Source organism: Cetorhinus maximus, chromosome 20 (assembly GCF_964194155.1).
Source record: "Cetorhinus maximus chromosome 20, sCetMax3.hap1.1, whole genome shotgun sequence".
In the NCBI taxonomy this organism is placed as follows: Eukaryota; Metazoa; Chordata; class Chondrichthyes; order Lamniformes; family Cetorhinidae; genus Cetorhinus; species Cetorhinus maximus.
In genome coordinates this window covers 48,036,836-48,054,730 of record NC_135898.1, presented here as the reverse complement: position 1 = coordinate 48,054,730, position 17,895 = coordinate 48,036,836, and the positions used below count along the sequence as shown (strand labels likewise).

At 40.8% G+C, this 17,895-nt stretch overlaps 2 protein-coding genes across 2 annotated transcripts in view; one reads left to right on the top strand and one right to left on the bottom strand.

Annotated features, from left to right (window-relative positions):
- The window catches only part of fra10ac1 (FRA10A associated CGG repeat 1), a 91,981-nt gene that overhangs the window by 16,842 nt on the left and 57,244 nt on the right, over positions 1-17,895 (bottom strand). The gene's annotated exons all lie outside the window — the stretch shown is intronic.
- pde6c (phosphodiesterase 6C, cGMP-specific, cone, alpha prime) overlaps positions 1-17,895 on the top strand; it is a 39,765-nt gene that overhangs the window by 5,923 nt on the left and 15,947 nt on the right. The window contains exons 2-9 of the mRNA XM_078566007.1: positions 4,856-5,008; positions 5,098-5,187; positions 7,249-7,389; positions 7,521-7,595; positions 7,698-7,762; positions 7,856-7,922; positions 15,985-16,032; positions 17,194-17,343. Of these exons, the coding sequence (XP_078422133.1) occupies positions 4,856-5,008; positions 5,098-5,187; positions 7,249-7,389; positions 7,521-7,595; positions 7,698-7,762; positions 7,856-7,922; positions 15,985-16,032; positions 17,194-17,343 (789 nt within the window). The remainder of the gene's footprint in view (positions 1-4,855; positions 5,009-5,097; positions 5,188-7,248; positions 7,390-7,520; positions 7,596-7,697; positions 7,763-7,855; positions 7,923-15,984; positions 16,033-17,193; positions 17,344-17,895) is intronic.

The following is a 17,895-nucleotide window of genomic DNA, read 5'->3' as shown; positions in this document are numbered from 1 at the left end:
AGTTCGCGGGTAATGTTTAGGTGAGAGTTACAGGGAGTTGCGGGTAATGTTTTGGTTAGAGTTACAGGGAGTTTGCGGGTAATGTTTCGCTGAGAGTTACAGGGAGCTCGCGGGTAATGTTTAGGTGAGAGTTACAGGGAGTTGCGGGTAATGTTTCGCTGAGAGTTACAGGGAAATTGCGGGTAATGTTTAGGTGAGAGTTACAGGGAAATTGCGGGTAATGTTTAGGTGAGAGTTACAGGGAAATTGCGGGTAATGTTTCGCTGAGAGTTACAGGGAGCTCGCGGGTAATGTTTCACTGAGAGTTACAGGGAAATTGCGGGTAATGTTTCGCTGAGAGTTACAGGGAAATTGCGGGTAAAGTTTTGGTTAGAGTTATAGGGAAATTGCAGGTAATGTTTCGCTGAGAGTTACAGGGAGCTCGCGGGTAATGTTTAGGTCAGAGTTACAGGGAGTTGCGGGTAATGTTTCGCTGAGAGTTACAGGGAAATTGCGGGTAATGTTTCGCTGAGAGTTACAGGGAAATTGCGGGTAAAGTTTTGGTTAGAGTTATAGGGAGCTTGCGGGCAATGTTTAGGTGAGAGTTACCAGGAGCTTGTGGGCAATGTTTAGGTGAGAGCTGGTGCAGAGTTTGAGTGGAAAGCAGTGTGAAAGGGGTCAATCTGTAACCACTTCATTTCACTTCTGTTTTCCCTTTCATATTTTCTCAAATTCTTCATCCGCTGTTGTGTTGTCCATCTTCACCACATCTCACAGTCATCATGCCTAATAATCTCACCATGCCTCCTGACCTCATCCCTTCCTTGATCCTATTTCCCTTATCCCCCTCTTCCTGCTTCACAATTCCCTCCTTTCCCCTATTTTCTCTTTCCCAGTCTCCTTTTGCTCTCCTCCAATCTCCTGTCTGCTCGGTGCACCTCTCTTTCACTCCTTTACCCTTCCCGACCCTCCCATCTTTCAAATCTTCCTCCCTTCAACTCTTTTACGCTTCTTCTCTTCATCTGCATTGCCTCTTAGCAGCTTCCCCTAAGCTTCGTGTTCCGTCACCCATGACCCTACCTTGTCCTGTCGACTATTTCAGAACTGCCCGCTCCCTTTCTCATGCCCCCGCCACCCCCCCCTCCCCCCCCCCAACCACCCCCACCAATTCCCCACCAAATCCCCCACCCATCCCCATCAATTCCCTTGACCTTCAATTTCACCAATTTCCTAGCAGTGAGTTGAAAAATCAGCAGTTTGGTTCTTAAAGGTGCTGACATGTTGACTAGGAGGATGGCTTTAAGGAAAAATTCTGTACCAACGACAACAGAGAGGTTGTGGGAGCAGTGAGTAACGGGCAGTAATCCAAAAGTGGTCAGCGGAATTGGGAGTGGGATGTTGGCAGGAAGAGGAGAAAGGATGCCTCAGGCCTGTGCTTGTGACTGCAGCTTAAAGCGTGTGTTCTTGGAGGCGGCTGTGAAGAGAGGTGCTGCAGGTGTGAAACAATAGGGAAGGTAGAAATAAAACTAGAAAAGAAATTATTAAAAATAAATAAAACATACCAACATTAGTTGGAAGTACAATAATGGACCTCAGGAAGGAACAGCACTGCCACCTAGTGTCAGGAGGTCTGCACCCGTGCGGTTCGAGTTTGGAAAAGCAACATCATCACCTCCGATTGAGAAACCTGAAAGATGAGTGTAATTGTAATTGTGTGTATATCTTAAGGATTAAAGCTAGCTAGCAGGCATGATGGAAATTGCTCAAGAAATGTACAGTAGATGCAGAACTTAATTACATTACAGATAGATGATAATATAAGGCACAACTGCACAAAATCTAATTCTCCAAGAAAATAAACAACCCCTGGTCTTGCCAATAAAGTAATTTTAACTCGAGTGTGTTGAATGTTGCATGTGCAGAATGTTGCCCACTAGCTGGAACTTTTAAAGTTGTGACAGTACAAATGTGGATATGTCTGCTCTCTCACAACTTTAAATAGAGTGCTGGAAGTTTGCAAACCACAGGGGCTCCATTGGACTGACTGAGCAGGCGCTTTTTAAACCCAGTTTGACATTCTAATGGAACTACACATAGTAGAAGGTGCTTTGCATTGACATGATGGTGGTAATAGAAAAGCATCCAAAAGTAGTATTCCATTAGAAAACCATTATCCAATAGAACTGAAAGGTTTTATCACAATACAGAGGATTCTGATAATTGTGACTTTTTGGAGAAAGACGAGAGCTCTATTCTGAATCACTAGTAATATTTTTCGAAATGCCGTTTTAGGTCCACCATTGATAGCCAACAGTGTTTTAGAATAGATGGGCTTTGTCTGCACAAAGCACCTCCAGACACTGATGCCGTTCACATATAATATATTGTAACATTTTTGCAACGTGATACTTATGTCTGTTTTCTTTGAGTTACCCTGTAGTTTGAAATACATCAACAACTTGTATTTATATAACGTTGTTCATGTAATAGAACAAAAGACACTTCAGAGGGGCATTATCAAACACAATTTGACACTGAGCCACATTAAGAGATAATAGGTCAGATAAGCAAAAGCTTGGTCAAAGAAGTAGATTTTAAGGAGCATCTTAAAGGAAGAGGGAGAGGTAGAGAAGTTACGAAGGAAATTCCAGAGCTTGATGCCATGGCAGCTGAAGGCATAGATGTCAGTGGTGGTTCTCTGAAAATTGGGGGTGCACAGGAGGCCAGAATTGGATCAACACAGAAAGCTCAGTGAGTTGTAGTGCTGGAGGGCGGGGCCATAGAGGGATTTCAACATAAGGATAAGAATTATTAATGCGAGACTGTAGTACTTCCTTCATTAAATCAACAGTTCAGATTTGAGCCCTCACTATTCTTGAAAAAATGTACAGCAGCCAGGTTTGTATTGCGGTTCAGTCGATGTTTGTCCCATATTGCTTAAACCAAAATATCATTAAGAACACTTTTCAGTTGTGTTGGAATAGATTTGTCTGATGGAGTTATACTTCTGTGTGCATTTTTTTTACTTTGTGCATTTTGGGTGTATTTCTTTTTTACAAGTGCAAAGTTTTTGGCTCTAAACCTGTATCAAGCTTGACTTAAAAAGTGCTCAGGCAACCATTGGAGCTCTTATACTTTATAAAAGTAGTGTATGTGTGTGTTTAGGTATATGCATGGGCAGCTATCTATATGGGTAGTATATTTTTGTGGATAGCATGTTTGCATTGGCAATATATGTGCATAGGGTAGCAAACATGCAAATAGGTTATGTAGCTGCATGCATAGTGTACATATAGTGAATAGCATATGTTCAGGGGTATATGTACATAATTGTATATTCATGTTTAGTGTATGTTCACGTTTAATGTAAATGTACAAGACTAGATAAATAATCAAACATGATATAATTAGAGTATCAGTTATATGCATGGACCAACAGGTCTTTTTAATGTTCCATCAGGAAGAGCAGTTCCACCTTGTACATAACAGACATTTGCAGATAACTGAGCATTTCCCATAGTAATTTTAACTTTCACCAATAGTCTAAGGCAGATGATATTCAATGGGCCATGCATTATACACCAAGCTCAAGTTTGCTTTCCACTGAAGTCAATTGAAAACGCAGTTAGGGTAGGGTATATAACTAGCCAAGTCAAACACTACAGCTATTGACTTGCAAGCACTTGCTGCTATATCAAGACTCTGATGGATAACCTTTCTAGACTCATAAGATTGATTGAGGTGAAGATTGAGAAGGATCACAAAGTTATGCATTTCTCAGGACTTGCCTTGCCCTTGCAATTTCTGTTTGTCACATGGTCAGAACGTAGGAAGCAACTTCTCAGATGGGAACACACTGGTACCTAAAGCTTAGTCTTAGCTGCAGTCTTTGATTCTGGTGTTTACTAATGCAATGGATTACCTATTGTTTGTCATATATCTGAGAAGAAAATTGGTTATTTTAATTCTTGGAAAAGATATAAAACAAACAGCATTGGATAGTTATATACCCTGCCCTGATTGTGTTTTCAGTTGACTTCAATGGAATGCAGACTTGAGCTTGGTGTATAATGCATTGCCCATTGAATATTGGCCACTTTAGACTATTGGTGAAAGTTAAAATTACTATGGAAAACGTTCAGTTATCTGCAATGCCTGTAATGTACAAGTTGAGCTTTGTGCTTTAGCAAATAATAGAAGCCCTTCTGTAATTTTAGCTGTGGAAAAGCTGTCACACTAATAACTGGCCAGTAAATCTGAAATCTGTTACTGTGGCCTTGAATTTCCTTGGATTTTCTACTACCGTGCACTGTAACTTCTCCGGAAGTGTGAGAAAATTCTCATTGATGCGTGTAAAGAGAGTCAAAGAAAATCTGAGGTTTAATTTCTGTTTGAGATGATCCAGGTGGTTTTTCAATCAACAGCAACTGTTTTAAAGAAGTTTCACTTCATCTCACCCAGGATGTAAGTGGGTGCAGCATTGCCGGCTTCCCTTGATTAACGTCTCACCCATTCCATCAGCAAAGCAGGTCTGTTCCAGGTTTTAATAGACTGACTTTTCCCATTTTTAACTGGCAAGCTTTTAATAGAGATTTCATAGAGTGCAGTTCAACAATTAATGTATTTTAGTTAATAAAAAAAACAGATTCCTGGGAGATTTAGCACACCCCCAATTTTCACCCTAAAATGAGAAAAATAAAGGCTGTGTTATCAAACATCATGAACAGAGAGAACTTCCTGGTTTTCCCAACATAATTAAATGAAGTACATGAACATTTACTTAGACATCTAATTACGAGGACACCACTATTGCAAAAAATGACCCATAACATGTGTTGGAGACAAATAGAAATGTGACTTTGTGGTTCTGTCCTAGGATGCCCATTTTTCTGAATTTGTTGATAAACAGACTGGCTACACAACTTTGAACATGCTAGCTGCCCCAGTGGTGCAGGGGAAGGAGATTTTAGCAGTCTTGATGGTGATCAACAAAATTGGAGAACCACATTTCACAACAGAAGACCAAGAGGTAACTAGAAACGACTATCTTAGATTTTTGTGCAAGTTTAAAGAAAATCAAATCTATTGAGCAGTAACCTATTCATTTTATATTTCTAGGTTTTTACAAAATATCTTAATTTTGCATCTTTAGCACTGAGATACTCTCATATAAATTACCTCTACAATGTGGAATTACGACGGTCCCAGGTAATATTTGTGTTAGATTCAAATAAGTTCTTTGAAAACTTGATTCTTTCTCAAATACCCACACATTACATTTTGATGTTCTTCACCAATGGGGATGGTGGTCCAGGTCAGAGTAGTAACACCTGAAACTTCACTCTTGCAGTTGGTAATGTAAACTGTAAATAATATAATATAATCGCCATGTAATCATTCTCAGGGATCAACTGTTCTCCATTCATGTTGCTCAAGAATTATCTGAGGGATCCTCGCTTGACTTTCAATACAAGTTAACAAAACTGTTCTCTATCAAATCATTAAACACACTAATAAGCATGATCAGTGTTTCAATGTTCAGTGACCTCTTTGCCCTTTGGTTCTGTGGTGAACAGCCTAACCAGTGGTCCTTAAAGGCACTGTTGGTGGCTGCTCTGCAAAAAAGCTCCGAATCTTTTCATCTTTTATTTTTGTGGGGCCAGGAGGAGCAGGCATGACCAATTGTTCACTGGGCTATGTGTTGTAGAAACTGCTCTATTTTATCATTTTTTTGGTCAAAAGTAAAACTCCTCACCAAGACATTTTTTCCCTCTGCTCCACATGTAGAAACTTGAGTTGTCTGGTGCTATGTAGTGTGAGCCTTACTCTTATTACTGTACAGGGAGCAGAATGCAAGAGAGCCAATTTAGCATTATAAATTAAGCATCTCATATCCCAGATCAGCTGCATAAATTCCACCTTTCACTAATAGACAAGTGTTGGAGTGTTATAGTCAGATATGAACAGCATTACACATTTACTGATAATTTAGCTCTTGGATCTAACTCCCTGGATAGCAGACAAAGGCAACATTTACACTGCGCAGATACAAGGCAGTTTCGCTGTGCTAAAATTATAGTATAAATCCATAATATGGGTCTGACCTGACTCTGGAACAAAGGAAGAGTCAGGCTGGGTGCTAATTAATGTTATTGTAGCCTTAGAAACTACAAAACTATTACTGGCCTCTAAGCCCCTCAGATCAGCATCACATCTGCTTAATCTAATGGTTACAGACCACTACAATGTACGTAGATGTGAGCACAACTAGCCTTACTAGCAAGGATAGGAAACATAGCCTTACTGTGGCACAATTTTTATTTGGGCGGAGCTTGTTTGATACACATGAAAATCCTCAGTATTTTTAAGAGTCAAATCAAGCAACTAAGAAAGCAGCACAGGTTTATATTTAATAAAGAGTGCACACTGTAATCCTGTAGGGATACATCCTATTTAGCTAAGCCTAGAGTTTAACACAGCTTGGCAAAGCCAAGGCTTTAGGAACCACTAATTGTGTAAGGGGACTACTAAAATTTAAATTCAGCATAGAGCACAGGTAAGATGTTCAATTAGGATCATAGTATCTGAGGGTAACATCTTGCAAAGTTGTTTGGCATTGAGTGGCAGGAGTGCCAGTTCCCATTGTTGGATCTATCCCTCTATATCCTATTAGTGAGCCAAACAGGTTGGTCAGTCATTCATAGTACTTCACCTGACTGCAGACTTCCCAGTTTGGCATCAGATTATCAAATCTGCCAAAGTGGGTGGATGCGGTTAGATCTTATGTTGACACCATGTCATCTACTCTTGGGTAAGGTTCAGAGGATATGGATCAAAGGCAGATAAATTGAGTTGAGGTGCAGATGAGACATCATCCAGTTGAATGACAGAATAGTGTCAAGGGTCTGAATGGCCTACTCCTGTTCCCATGTTTCCACATCTTGCTTCCTTCAGTATCCATATGATTATGCATTACTCCCAACAGACAACCTCAATGCCCTCACTGTAAAGAGTTGTCTAGGTCTGTATACTGATACTTCAATCTGTAGTTACAGTATGATCCCATCACTGCAGCACAATGGGTGTACTTACCCTCAGCATCTCACCACCATCTTCTCAAGGCCAGTTAGGGGTGGGCAACAAATGCTGGCCTTACCAGCGATGCACAAAACCCATGAAAGAATTAGAAGATGCAATTATCAGATTGAGTGTGACAAAATGCCTTTTTCCCCTAGGTTCTGTAAATTTCTCTTTGCTTCCCATCGACAGGTTCTGTTGTGGTCTGCCAACAAGGTATTTGAAGAACTTACAGACATCGAACGCCAGTTTCACAAAGCTCTGTACACAGTCCGAATCTATTTAAATGTCGAAAGATATTCAGTTGCTCTTCTGGATATGACCAAGCAGAAGGTAGATAAACTGCCAGTCACAATGTCATATCTTTCTTTTAATTTGTTATTTAAAAATGTCAACCACAATTAAAATGGATGATTACACTTTGTTTGATTAAATAAATAAAATCTAATGAAATGCTACCTTAGGAGTTCTTTGATGAATGGCCAATCCTGATGGGTGAAGTCCCCCCTTACAAAGGCCCAAAGACCGCAGATGGCAGAGTAAGTTTATAAACATATTTCATCGTCAGTTCACGCACAATCCCTGAAACACATTGTGTGTTTTTGCACCACTAACAAACAACTCTTTCTCAAACTGTGCAGGAAATCAACTTTTATAAGATCATTGACTATTTGTTGGTCGGGAAAGAGGAAATCAAAGTCATCCCGTAAGTACTACCAGATGTTTACGATCTGGTGAAGCATATTTTATTCAGCAGGTCATCAATAAGTCATAACTTTAATTCATTTTGTTCTTGAAGGTCACCTCCTATGGATCATTGGTCCCTTGTGAGTGGGCTGCCAACCTACGTTGCTGAAAATGGCTTTGTAAGTCAATTTATAATGGCAATAATTAATTTGGTTGGTATTATTTGTTTTCCTTTTCTATGACCACTCCATGGGTTAATGTTGACTACAATAGCCATTGGCATTCACAATAAATATTCAGCTCATTGTATAAAAGAGGTTTGCATTATTCTGTTACGAGAACTGTAGTGTGATAAAACTGGATGAGAGCTAAGGACTGAATTTTCGTGAAAATGGTGCCAGAGCCCCGATTCCAGAAGTCCCACTCCCAAACCTGGCATCCACCATTTTCACCGAGGTGTGCAAGGGTGGGGGCCAGTGCAGGATGTAGTTTGGACATCCATGGGGTCCATGGTGGTCAGCTGCCTTCAAACAGATGCAATTTTTGTTATTGGAATGTCTAAAGCACAACTCGTGGGATTCAGATGAAACAGTCTAAAGCTGCCAGAGTTATTTGGAGAGGTAAGGTACTCTTTTGGAAAGGTCCAGGTACCCTTTGGGAGATGTAAGGTACCCCTTTGGGAGAATTCACCAAGGCTCCTTAGACAGCACCTTCCAAACCCGCAACCACTACCATCTAGAAGGACAAGGGCAGCAGATAGATGGGATCACCACCACCTGGAAGTTCCCCTCCAAGCCATTCGCCATTCTGACTTGGAAATATATCGCCGTTCCTTCACTGTCACTGGGTAAAAATCCTGGAGCTCCCTTCCTAACAGCACGGTGGGTGTATCTACATCACGTGGAGTGCAGCGATTCAAGAAGGCAGCTCACCACCACCTTCTCAAGGGCAACTAGAGACAGGCAATAAATGCTGGCCCAATCAGCAAAGCCCACATCCCATGAATGAATAAAATAAAGTTAAGGTGCCCCTTTGGGAGAGGTAAGGTGCCTTTTGGGATTGTTAAGAGTGGACATGAATGTGCATAATAAGTGGATACGCTCCATGGAATTGTCAAACTGTCAAGCCATTTAAATCCCCACCCTTTAAATTTTTGAGAAAAAAAAAACAGCCTGCTGTGACTCTGCTTGCAATTTCACTAGTTGTCTATTGACAAAGCCTGAAGGCTGTCATTATAGGATAAGGGCTGCTTGACTGCTTCCACAACTGCTTCCACAACCTATCATTATCACAGTGGGGTGGTCTGTAAGTTCACAGTTTCATTGACTGCTCCAATTGCTTATAAAGAGTCATATTCTATCTTTGAGTCAGTAAGTAAAGTTTCCCCTAAGTTTGAAAGAGGTTTTCTCACTCATCCTTTACATTTCACTTTTGTGAGGATTTGCCCTACATCCTGGACCATTCCATAGCAGAGACTAATGGGGACAATTTTAGCCCCACCTGCCCAGACTGAATGGATTGGGTTCAAAGCTGGTTTTCACCCTCAGCAATTTTACTTCTGATTGAAGATAATGGAGAACAAAATCAGGTGGTATGTGAAACTCGTTTTGGGTAGGTTAAAGTTACCCTTTATTTCCAGCCAATCCCGTCATGGGTACTGGAATGTGCCACTCTTTTTTTCTAAATCAAAGGTTTCAAAATGTTATTCCTGTCAATTTTCTCCTCTCTCCTCTGTTCCCGTGGGTTGCTGAGTTACAGTTGCTAACGGCACTACCCATCCCCTGGTGTCTTACCCAAGTAGCTGTTTTCAGGTGCGTATCCGCCCAATGAATGCCCACAACCTATTTAACTACACCACACCACAAAAGAATTGGATCCTGCTTACACATGTCCGTAGCAGGGATTAAGATTAGGAACCTATGCTGATCTTTGCACTCATTAGCCTGTAGTCACAAAATTAAACAAAAACATTTAGTGCCTTTGAACTATGAACTTGAGTCTTTGCTTTTAATGGCTCCAGTGAAAGCCCTGCTAGACCCATTTTAAACAGAGAAAATGCTATGAAAAAGGTCAGATTAATAATTCTTTTGTAAGGTTTGAGTCTTTATGTTACAAACCTCATTTCCAGTGCTATTTTCCTTAAACTAGTGAGAATTCAACGGAGCAGTCAAAAGGATTTTAAAAAACATGCAACAATTTCTTTGGCTTTTCTTTTCCTATTATTGGATAACTTTTGCTAACTGCTTGTTGCAATTACGGTCATTTGGCAAAAAGAACCCCAAGAATGGCAAAGAAACCAGGTCCGAAAACAAATGCAAAGAACTCAAATATCTCAGCTTTAAGAGATCATTGCACATAGCTGAGTGGCTGCAGAAAGTCTCTTGTGAGTCTGTTCATATCTTTCACTGGTTGTGTGCAAACTATAAAAGGGATAACAGGAGACCTCCCTGGGGAAATATACACACACGCTGAAGTCACAGAATCATAGAATCACACAGGCAGAAGAGGCCCTTCGGCCCATCGAGTTTGTACCGACACGTGAGAAACACCTGACCAACCTGCCTAATCCCATTTACCAGCACTTGACCCATAGTCTTGAATGTTATGATGTGTCAAGTGCTCATCCAGGTACTTTTTAAAGGATGTGAGGCAACCTGCCTCCACCACCCTCCCAGGCAGTGCTTTCCAGACTGTCACCACCCTCTGGGTAAAAATGTTTTTCCTCACATCCCCCCTAAACCTCCTGCCCCTCACCTTGAACTTATATCCCCTCGTGACTGACCCTTCAACTAAGGCGAACAGCTGCTCATATCCACACTGTCCATGCCCCTCATAATCTTGTACACCTCGATCAGGTCGCCCCTCTGTTTTCTCTGCTCCAACGAAAACAACCCAAGTCTATCCAACCTCTCTTCAAAACTTAAATGTTTCATCCCAGGCAACATCCTGGTGAATCTCCTCTGCACCCCCTCCAGTGCAATCACATCCTTCCTATAATGTGGCAACCAGAACTGCACATAGTACTCCAGCTGTGGCCTCACCAAGGTTCTATACAACTCCAACATGATCTCCCTACTTTTGTAATCTATGCCTCAATTGATAAAGGCAAGTGTCCCATATGCCTTTTTCACCGCCCCACTAACATGCCCCTCTGCCTTCAGAGATCTATGGACACACACGCCAAGGTCCCTTTGTTCCTCAGAACTTCCTAGTGTCATGCCATTCATTGAATACTTCCTTGTCAAATTACTCCTTCCAAAGTGTATCACCTCACACTTTTCAGGGTTAAATTCCATCTGCCACTTATCTGCCCATTTGACCATCCTGTCTATATCTTCCTGTAGCCCAAGACACTCAACCTCACTGTTAACTACCCGGCCAATCTTTGTATCATCTGCAAACTTACTAATCCTACCCCCCACATAGTCATCCATGTTGTTTATATAAATGATGAATAATAGGGGACACAGCGCAGATCCCTGTGGTACGCCACTGGACACTGGCTTCCAGTCACTAAAGCATCCTTCTGTCATCATCCTCCGTCTCCTACAACTAACCCAATTTTGAATCCACTTTATCAAATTACCCTGTATCCCATGTGCATTTGCCTTCTATATAAGTCTCCCATATAGGACTTTGTCAAAGGCTTTGTTGAAATCCACATAAACTACATCAACTACACTACCCTCATCTACACACCTGGTCGCCTCCTCAAAATATTCAATCAAATTTTTTAGGCATGACCCCCCTCTGACTATCTGACTGGCTATGCTGACTATCCTTGATCAAACCTTGCCTCTCCAAGTGGAGATAGATTCTCTCCTTCAGAATTTTCTCCAATAGTTTCCCTACCACTGACGTGAGATTCACTGGCCTGTAGTTCCCTGGCTTAACTCTACAACCCTTCTTAAATAACGGAACCACATTAGCTGTTCTCCAATCCTCTGGCACCATGGCCAGAGAGGAACTAAAAATTTGGATCAAAGCCCCTGCGATCTCCTCCTTGGCCTCCCTCAGCAGTCTGGGACACAAATCATCGGGACCTGGAGATTTGTCCACTTTTAAGCCTGCCAACACCTCCAATACCTTGTCACTCCCTATATCAATTTGCTCAAGAACCTCGCAGTCTCTCTCCCCGAGTTCGATACCTTCATCCTCATTCTCTTGGGTGAAGATGGATGTGAAGTATCCGTTCAACACTCTACCGATGTCCTCTGGCTCCACCCATAGTTTGCCCCCTTAGTCCTTAATGGGCCCTATTCTTTCCCTGGTTATCCTTTTTCCATTGATATACTTATAGAATATCTTGGGATTTCCCCTACTTTTACCAGCCAGAGCTTTCTCATATCCCCTCTTTGCTCTCCTAATTGCTTTCTTAAGCTCCACCCTGCACTTTCTGTACTCCACTAATGCCTCCGTTGATTTACTCCCCTTGTACCTGCTAAAAGCCTCTCTTTTCCTTCTCATCGTATCCTGAATATCTCTGGTCATCCGTGGTTCTCTGGGATTGTTACTCCTTCCTATCACCCTAGAGGGAACATGTTGAGCCTGTACCCTCCCCATTTCCTTTTTGAACACCCCCCACTGCTCCTCTAGATTTCCCCACAAGTAGCTGTTCCCAGTCTACCTTGGCCAGATCCTGCCTTATTTTACCAAAATCCACTCTCCCCCAATCCAAAACATTTTTTTGCAACTTGTCTATTTCTTTGTCCATAACAAGCTTAAACTGTACCATGTTGTGGTCTCTATCACTAAAATGCTCGCCCACCATCACCTCAGCCACCTGTCCGGCTTCATTCCCCAGAATTTGGTCCAGCACTGCACCGTCCCTTGTTGGACCCTCTACATATTGACCTAAATGTATACGTTTAATACCCTCTGGTCCTTTCATTATGCCATTCTATTATTGCTACCCCTCGTTTTCACGTGATTCTAACTCTGTGCTCCCATGTGGTATTATTTCAGTGTCAAGAGGTTGTGAGGCCCAATTCCCAGAATGTTTCCTGCAAATTAGCCTTCTTAAAGTGTTGAACTATTTGCTGCAATTTATCTTGCCCCCTCAGCCCATTCACATTAACTGATACCATGGAGGTCACCACCTATAGGCACAATTCTATCTGTGATCTCCATTATGTAGACTCTTCCTTGTCCAATCTGTCTGCTCTCCATTCTCTTGCCTTGGGTTACTGATGCCAATAGTTTGAATCCTTCTGTTTTGCCTCAGTGCCTTCTGCAGTTTCAGCTTCTTCCTCTGATTTAGAATAGGTCTTCTCCTAGCAGCCCCTGACTGACTGCCCTTATGTGCTGTGCATTCCATGCTAATTCCTGGTCCTTCACAGTGAAGTCCTGCATCCTGGGAGATCATTTCATTTCTGTCCACATTTGATGACTGGCTGCTTTTAATATCCCTCTCCCACTACCTCTGGCCCATGGGTGGTCTGATCTCCCCAAAACCTTATTCTCCCACTATCTCTATCACCGGTCCACACTCTTGCTCAACTGGTGCCAATTCTACTCTCTGCAGCCAAGATATATCTCTTTCTGCATTTCTCTTGCCATCACTTGTATTTTCGGCAACACAAACCCCTTACAGTCTCCTGCATCCTTCTGTCCTCCAGTATTACTCCTTTTCCCCTTTCCAAACCTCCGATATTTCTTCCCTTTTAACCCAAGGTTATCCTTCCCAATTAGAATCTTAAAATCTTGCAGCATGGAAGGGGGTCAGTCGGCCATCATGTCTTTTCCCGCTCTTTGTCCAATTTATCCCACACCCCAGCTTTATCCGACAAATTAGTTCTCTTTGAATACATGACCAATTGCTCTTTGAAAGTTCCTGTGGAATCTTATTCCACCACCCTTTCAGGTAGTGTGTTCCAGATGATAACAACCGTCTGTGTGAAATAAGTTCTCCTCATTTCCCCTCTAGTACCTTTGCCAGTTATTTTAAAACTATGACCTCTGGCTATCAACCCACTTGCCAGGAGAAATAGCTTTGGTTTACTTGCTCTAGCAAAACCTCTCCTTAAACTACTCTGTTCTAGGGAGCAGAATCCCAGTTCTCCAATATCTCCAGATAACTGAAGTCTTTCATCCCTGGTACCATCCTAGTAAACCTCCTCTGTACCCTCTTCAAGACTTTGACATTCCTCCTAAAGTTTGGTGCCTAGAATTGTACAGAATACGCCACCTGAGGCCTATCCAGTGATCTGTAAATTGAATCCATCCAGTGACAACAGTGTTCTCCAATTCCAAGTTGGCCAACCTCAAAAGGATTGAGGGGAGATCATCACCTGCCACCCCTGCCCCCGCCACCCCATCCCCAAATGGCCCTGCCACTAGATCTATGAAATTAATGAATGGTTGGGTCAACTGGTATTTTGCCATTCCATGATTCTTGATGTGCATAAACAAAAAGCAAAATATTAAAATATGGTGCTAAATCAACATTCTGCAGCTTTTGAGTGTGACACTTCCAGCAAACATCAACTGTAAAGTGAGGGGCTTGGGGAATAACCATTCCATTCATGGTGTTGTCACACCATGTGGTAAATATCATATGTTACTTTCTTCGCAAGGTTTTTTTCTTCTATTTGTTTTTTGTGGTTTCCCGAGCTAAACTATTTCCTTTAATCTTTTTTATAACTTCCTCTTTCTAGCTTCAAGTGTTACATACATAAAATAGTGCAGGAGATTAATTGTCTGATTTTCTCTATTTCTCGACAAAGAAATATCTCTGAGTTTGACACCTCCTCATGTAGCCATGGCTGAGAATGAGTTCTTAACTTCTGGGAAGTTACAGACATTGATCTACGTGCACCACTTTATGGAAGAGTACTCAGGATCTACAATGTATCACCCTATCGCAAAAACAACTATGTTTATACTGAAAGACATACAGCAGCTCCCCTTCAATTAAACAAGATGAATCTACTCAGATTGAAATGTAGCTAGTATAAGTCATGAATGGATATCATTACAGTAAAATGCAAGTCAAAATTATTAAACAAACCAATTCTGTGATATCTCCTTGTAAAAAAAGGCTTACTTGAAAGTGGTTTACAAACAACTAACAACAGCAGTGCTCAATCAATTAGAAAAAGTGTCCACCTTATTTCCTCTAGCTGCTAGATTAAAACTATAAAGGACCATGTGAATTAGAGTGAGTCAGAAGATTTCCTTTCCATTACTCAGCCTGAAAGCAGCCCTGTCTAATACAAACATACAAAATGTAAATGTCCTTCCTCTAAAGGCTACTAGCAAAGCTATTGAGTTTCTGTGGCCTTCGTACATTTCCTCATGTGCATGGGCTCACCGCCTAAAACTGCTCATAATTCAATACTAAGTCCCAATTTTTCTCAAAGATCCTATATGTATAGCCAGTGGGGGGGGGACAAAAACGACAATTAGATGCAGGTTGTGCTTTTCTGAGGCATATTGCTGCACAGAGTAGAGGGAGCTCACTCAGCTTCCTGCCAATGCTGTACATGGCATAAGAGTACTTGATGCTGTTATTGGGGACCCAAACCAGACAGCATTCAATTCTTTACCTTCATTCATATGAGAAGTAAAGAGATTATTATAGCACAGATGTTCCCTCAATTCCTACATCCAGATTTTGTCACTGCATTATACCAGCCCCTGCTACATATTTCTAGTCCAACAAATCTTCCTTTAACCTCTACCCTTTGTTTACTTTCCTCCAACTCCTCTCTACCCATGTAGCTACTGCTTTCTTAATTTGTTGCCATTATCTTTGTCAGAAGCCTTTCAGGTGGTGGCTCATGTTAAAAATCCAAATAAACCACATTACTGTATTTCCTTTCTTTATCTTCTCTGTTATTTCTTCTGTTAATTTTATACATTTAGCCAAGCACCTTTTAGAAACTTGAACTGACTCATCTTGCTTTTCTAAATGCTTGCTAATTTGATGCCGTATTAATGATTCTATAGTTTAAGCAAATGAAGTGAGATCAACAGTCTGTAATTTCCTGATTTATCCTGCTCTCCTTTAATGTTTGAGGCAGGAGGGAAGGGTTTTCACATTCACAACCTTCCTGTTCTATGCTACAATTTTTTTTATTCACAGGGATTCCGAACAAAGATTGGTAAATTTATCAAAATTATCGTGCCTTTACAAAATGCTAATTCAAGGTACTAATTTTGCAATAAAAGTGCAATAGTCATCTTTACACAGCATTGTATGAACGCTTATCTAATTGTCATTAATCTGAACTTTGGCAGATCTGCAACATGATGAATGCCTCAGATGATGAGTACTTTACTTTCCAAGTGAGTGCAAGAATACATTTGTTTTATGTACTTATGTCAGATGGTTGTATGTCATTAAAATTCATGCAGTTTTATTTCAAGAAATTGAACCAAATAATCAGAAAACATTTTTGTTGATATAACATCTTGTTATGTCTCAAAGTAATGGGTCCAAGTGTTTCACATACAGTAAATTACTTTGAGATGCAATGGGATTTGTTATGTAGACAAATGCAAATGAATGGTAAGCCTGATGATCAAAACATAAAAGTCTCAATTTGATTAGAAATTAAATACGTGTCTTTCCACACACAATAGTTTCCTATCATTAATGGTTAATGCTGTGTCAATTACTCATTTAACATGGAGCTGGATGATTATTTGTTTTATGACAAGATCGATTATGGATCCAATCCTGTTAGGAACTTGGGAATGTCATGTAATCATTACGATCACTCATGGTTGAATATCACAGCCTGTAATGCTAGGCAGCATTTTTGCTTAATTATATTTTGCGGATCAGAGAGAGATTTTATCTCTGGATCTTAACTTTCTGAGGAGGTCAGATTCCATTTTGTGCAGATCCATACACAATGTATTGAGCGAATTGGGCAAAATGGTTCTGTCCCTCCCACACTTCATGTTTTAATTACTTTTGATGTGTCATGAAGGATTGTAAAATATCCCAATTATGAAGTAATGTATGGTTTAAAATTAGAAACAGGTCAATATTGCATTAAGTTAGAAAGGGCAAAATATATTCAAATTAAACAGATAGATTAAATACATGTATCCATGTATTGAGTACATTTGGTATGATTCTCTTCCACTACTGAACTTGTCATTGGCATTACAGAAATAATGAAACTGTAATTGTAGCAAACATTTCAACATTTGCATCTCTTCTCATACTATAATAGCATCTTTCCAATTTGAAATAAGTGTAAATTAAATTTATTTTCTGACACACAAGTTACTAACTTTCACTGACTGCCAGTTGAGCATAACAGATGAAAATAATAGTGCACGTGATCATTTGTGTCATGATTTATTATAGTAAAGTTCTTAAGGTAAAGATTGGGTTTATTATTTAGGCTTACGTGTTTTTATTTCTCACGTTTCATCGTTTGAACTCATTACTGTACAATCACTTGCTGAATCTCTCATGGTTTTCTTTGATAGAAAGAACCAGTGGATGAAACAGGCTGGGTTATAAAAAATGTCTTGTCATTGCCAATTGTAAATAAGAAAGAAGAGGTAGTGGGCATAGCTACATTTTACAACAGAAAGGATGGAAAACCATTTGATGAGTATGATGAACAGATCACTGAAGTAGGTACCACTGAATATGTTTTAACATGGCTTATAAAATCATGATGACATTTTTGTCACTTCAGAGTTCAGAGGGCACATTTTCTTGACACCTCCCCCTAGTTGGCAAGGGTCCAGGTCTGCTCATGATGAGGTCCACAATTGTTGTCTTTTCTAATCCTGATCCAATAATATGGTCCTGGGGTGGTCGTGGTGGAGCATGCTCACCTATTGACAGATTTAGTGTCAATGGAAATAGTAGGTAATTGAAACATGAACCTGCAGCTACATGACAGCCCACTGAGAATGAATTCTTCTGATGAAGATCAGCAGACAGAAGGTCCCAATCAGACAGAATTGTTGGTGGGTGGTGGGGGGAGTCTAGTGGGGTGGCTGCTGGCATGTGCGCAAGGCAGGGAGTGTGAAACTTTAAAAATCATTGTCTGATCTTGGAATCTTCAATCTGCCTCTCTGGACTCCCACAGTCCTTTGGTCAGCGGGGGCTTGGGCACAGAACAAACCTCCACATTCTCTCAGCACTCTTTGCCTGGGCCCCAAACTTGCAGGAGCATC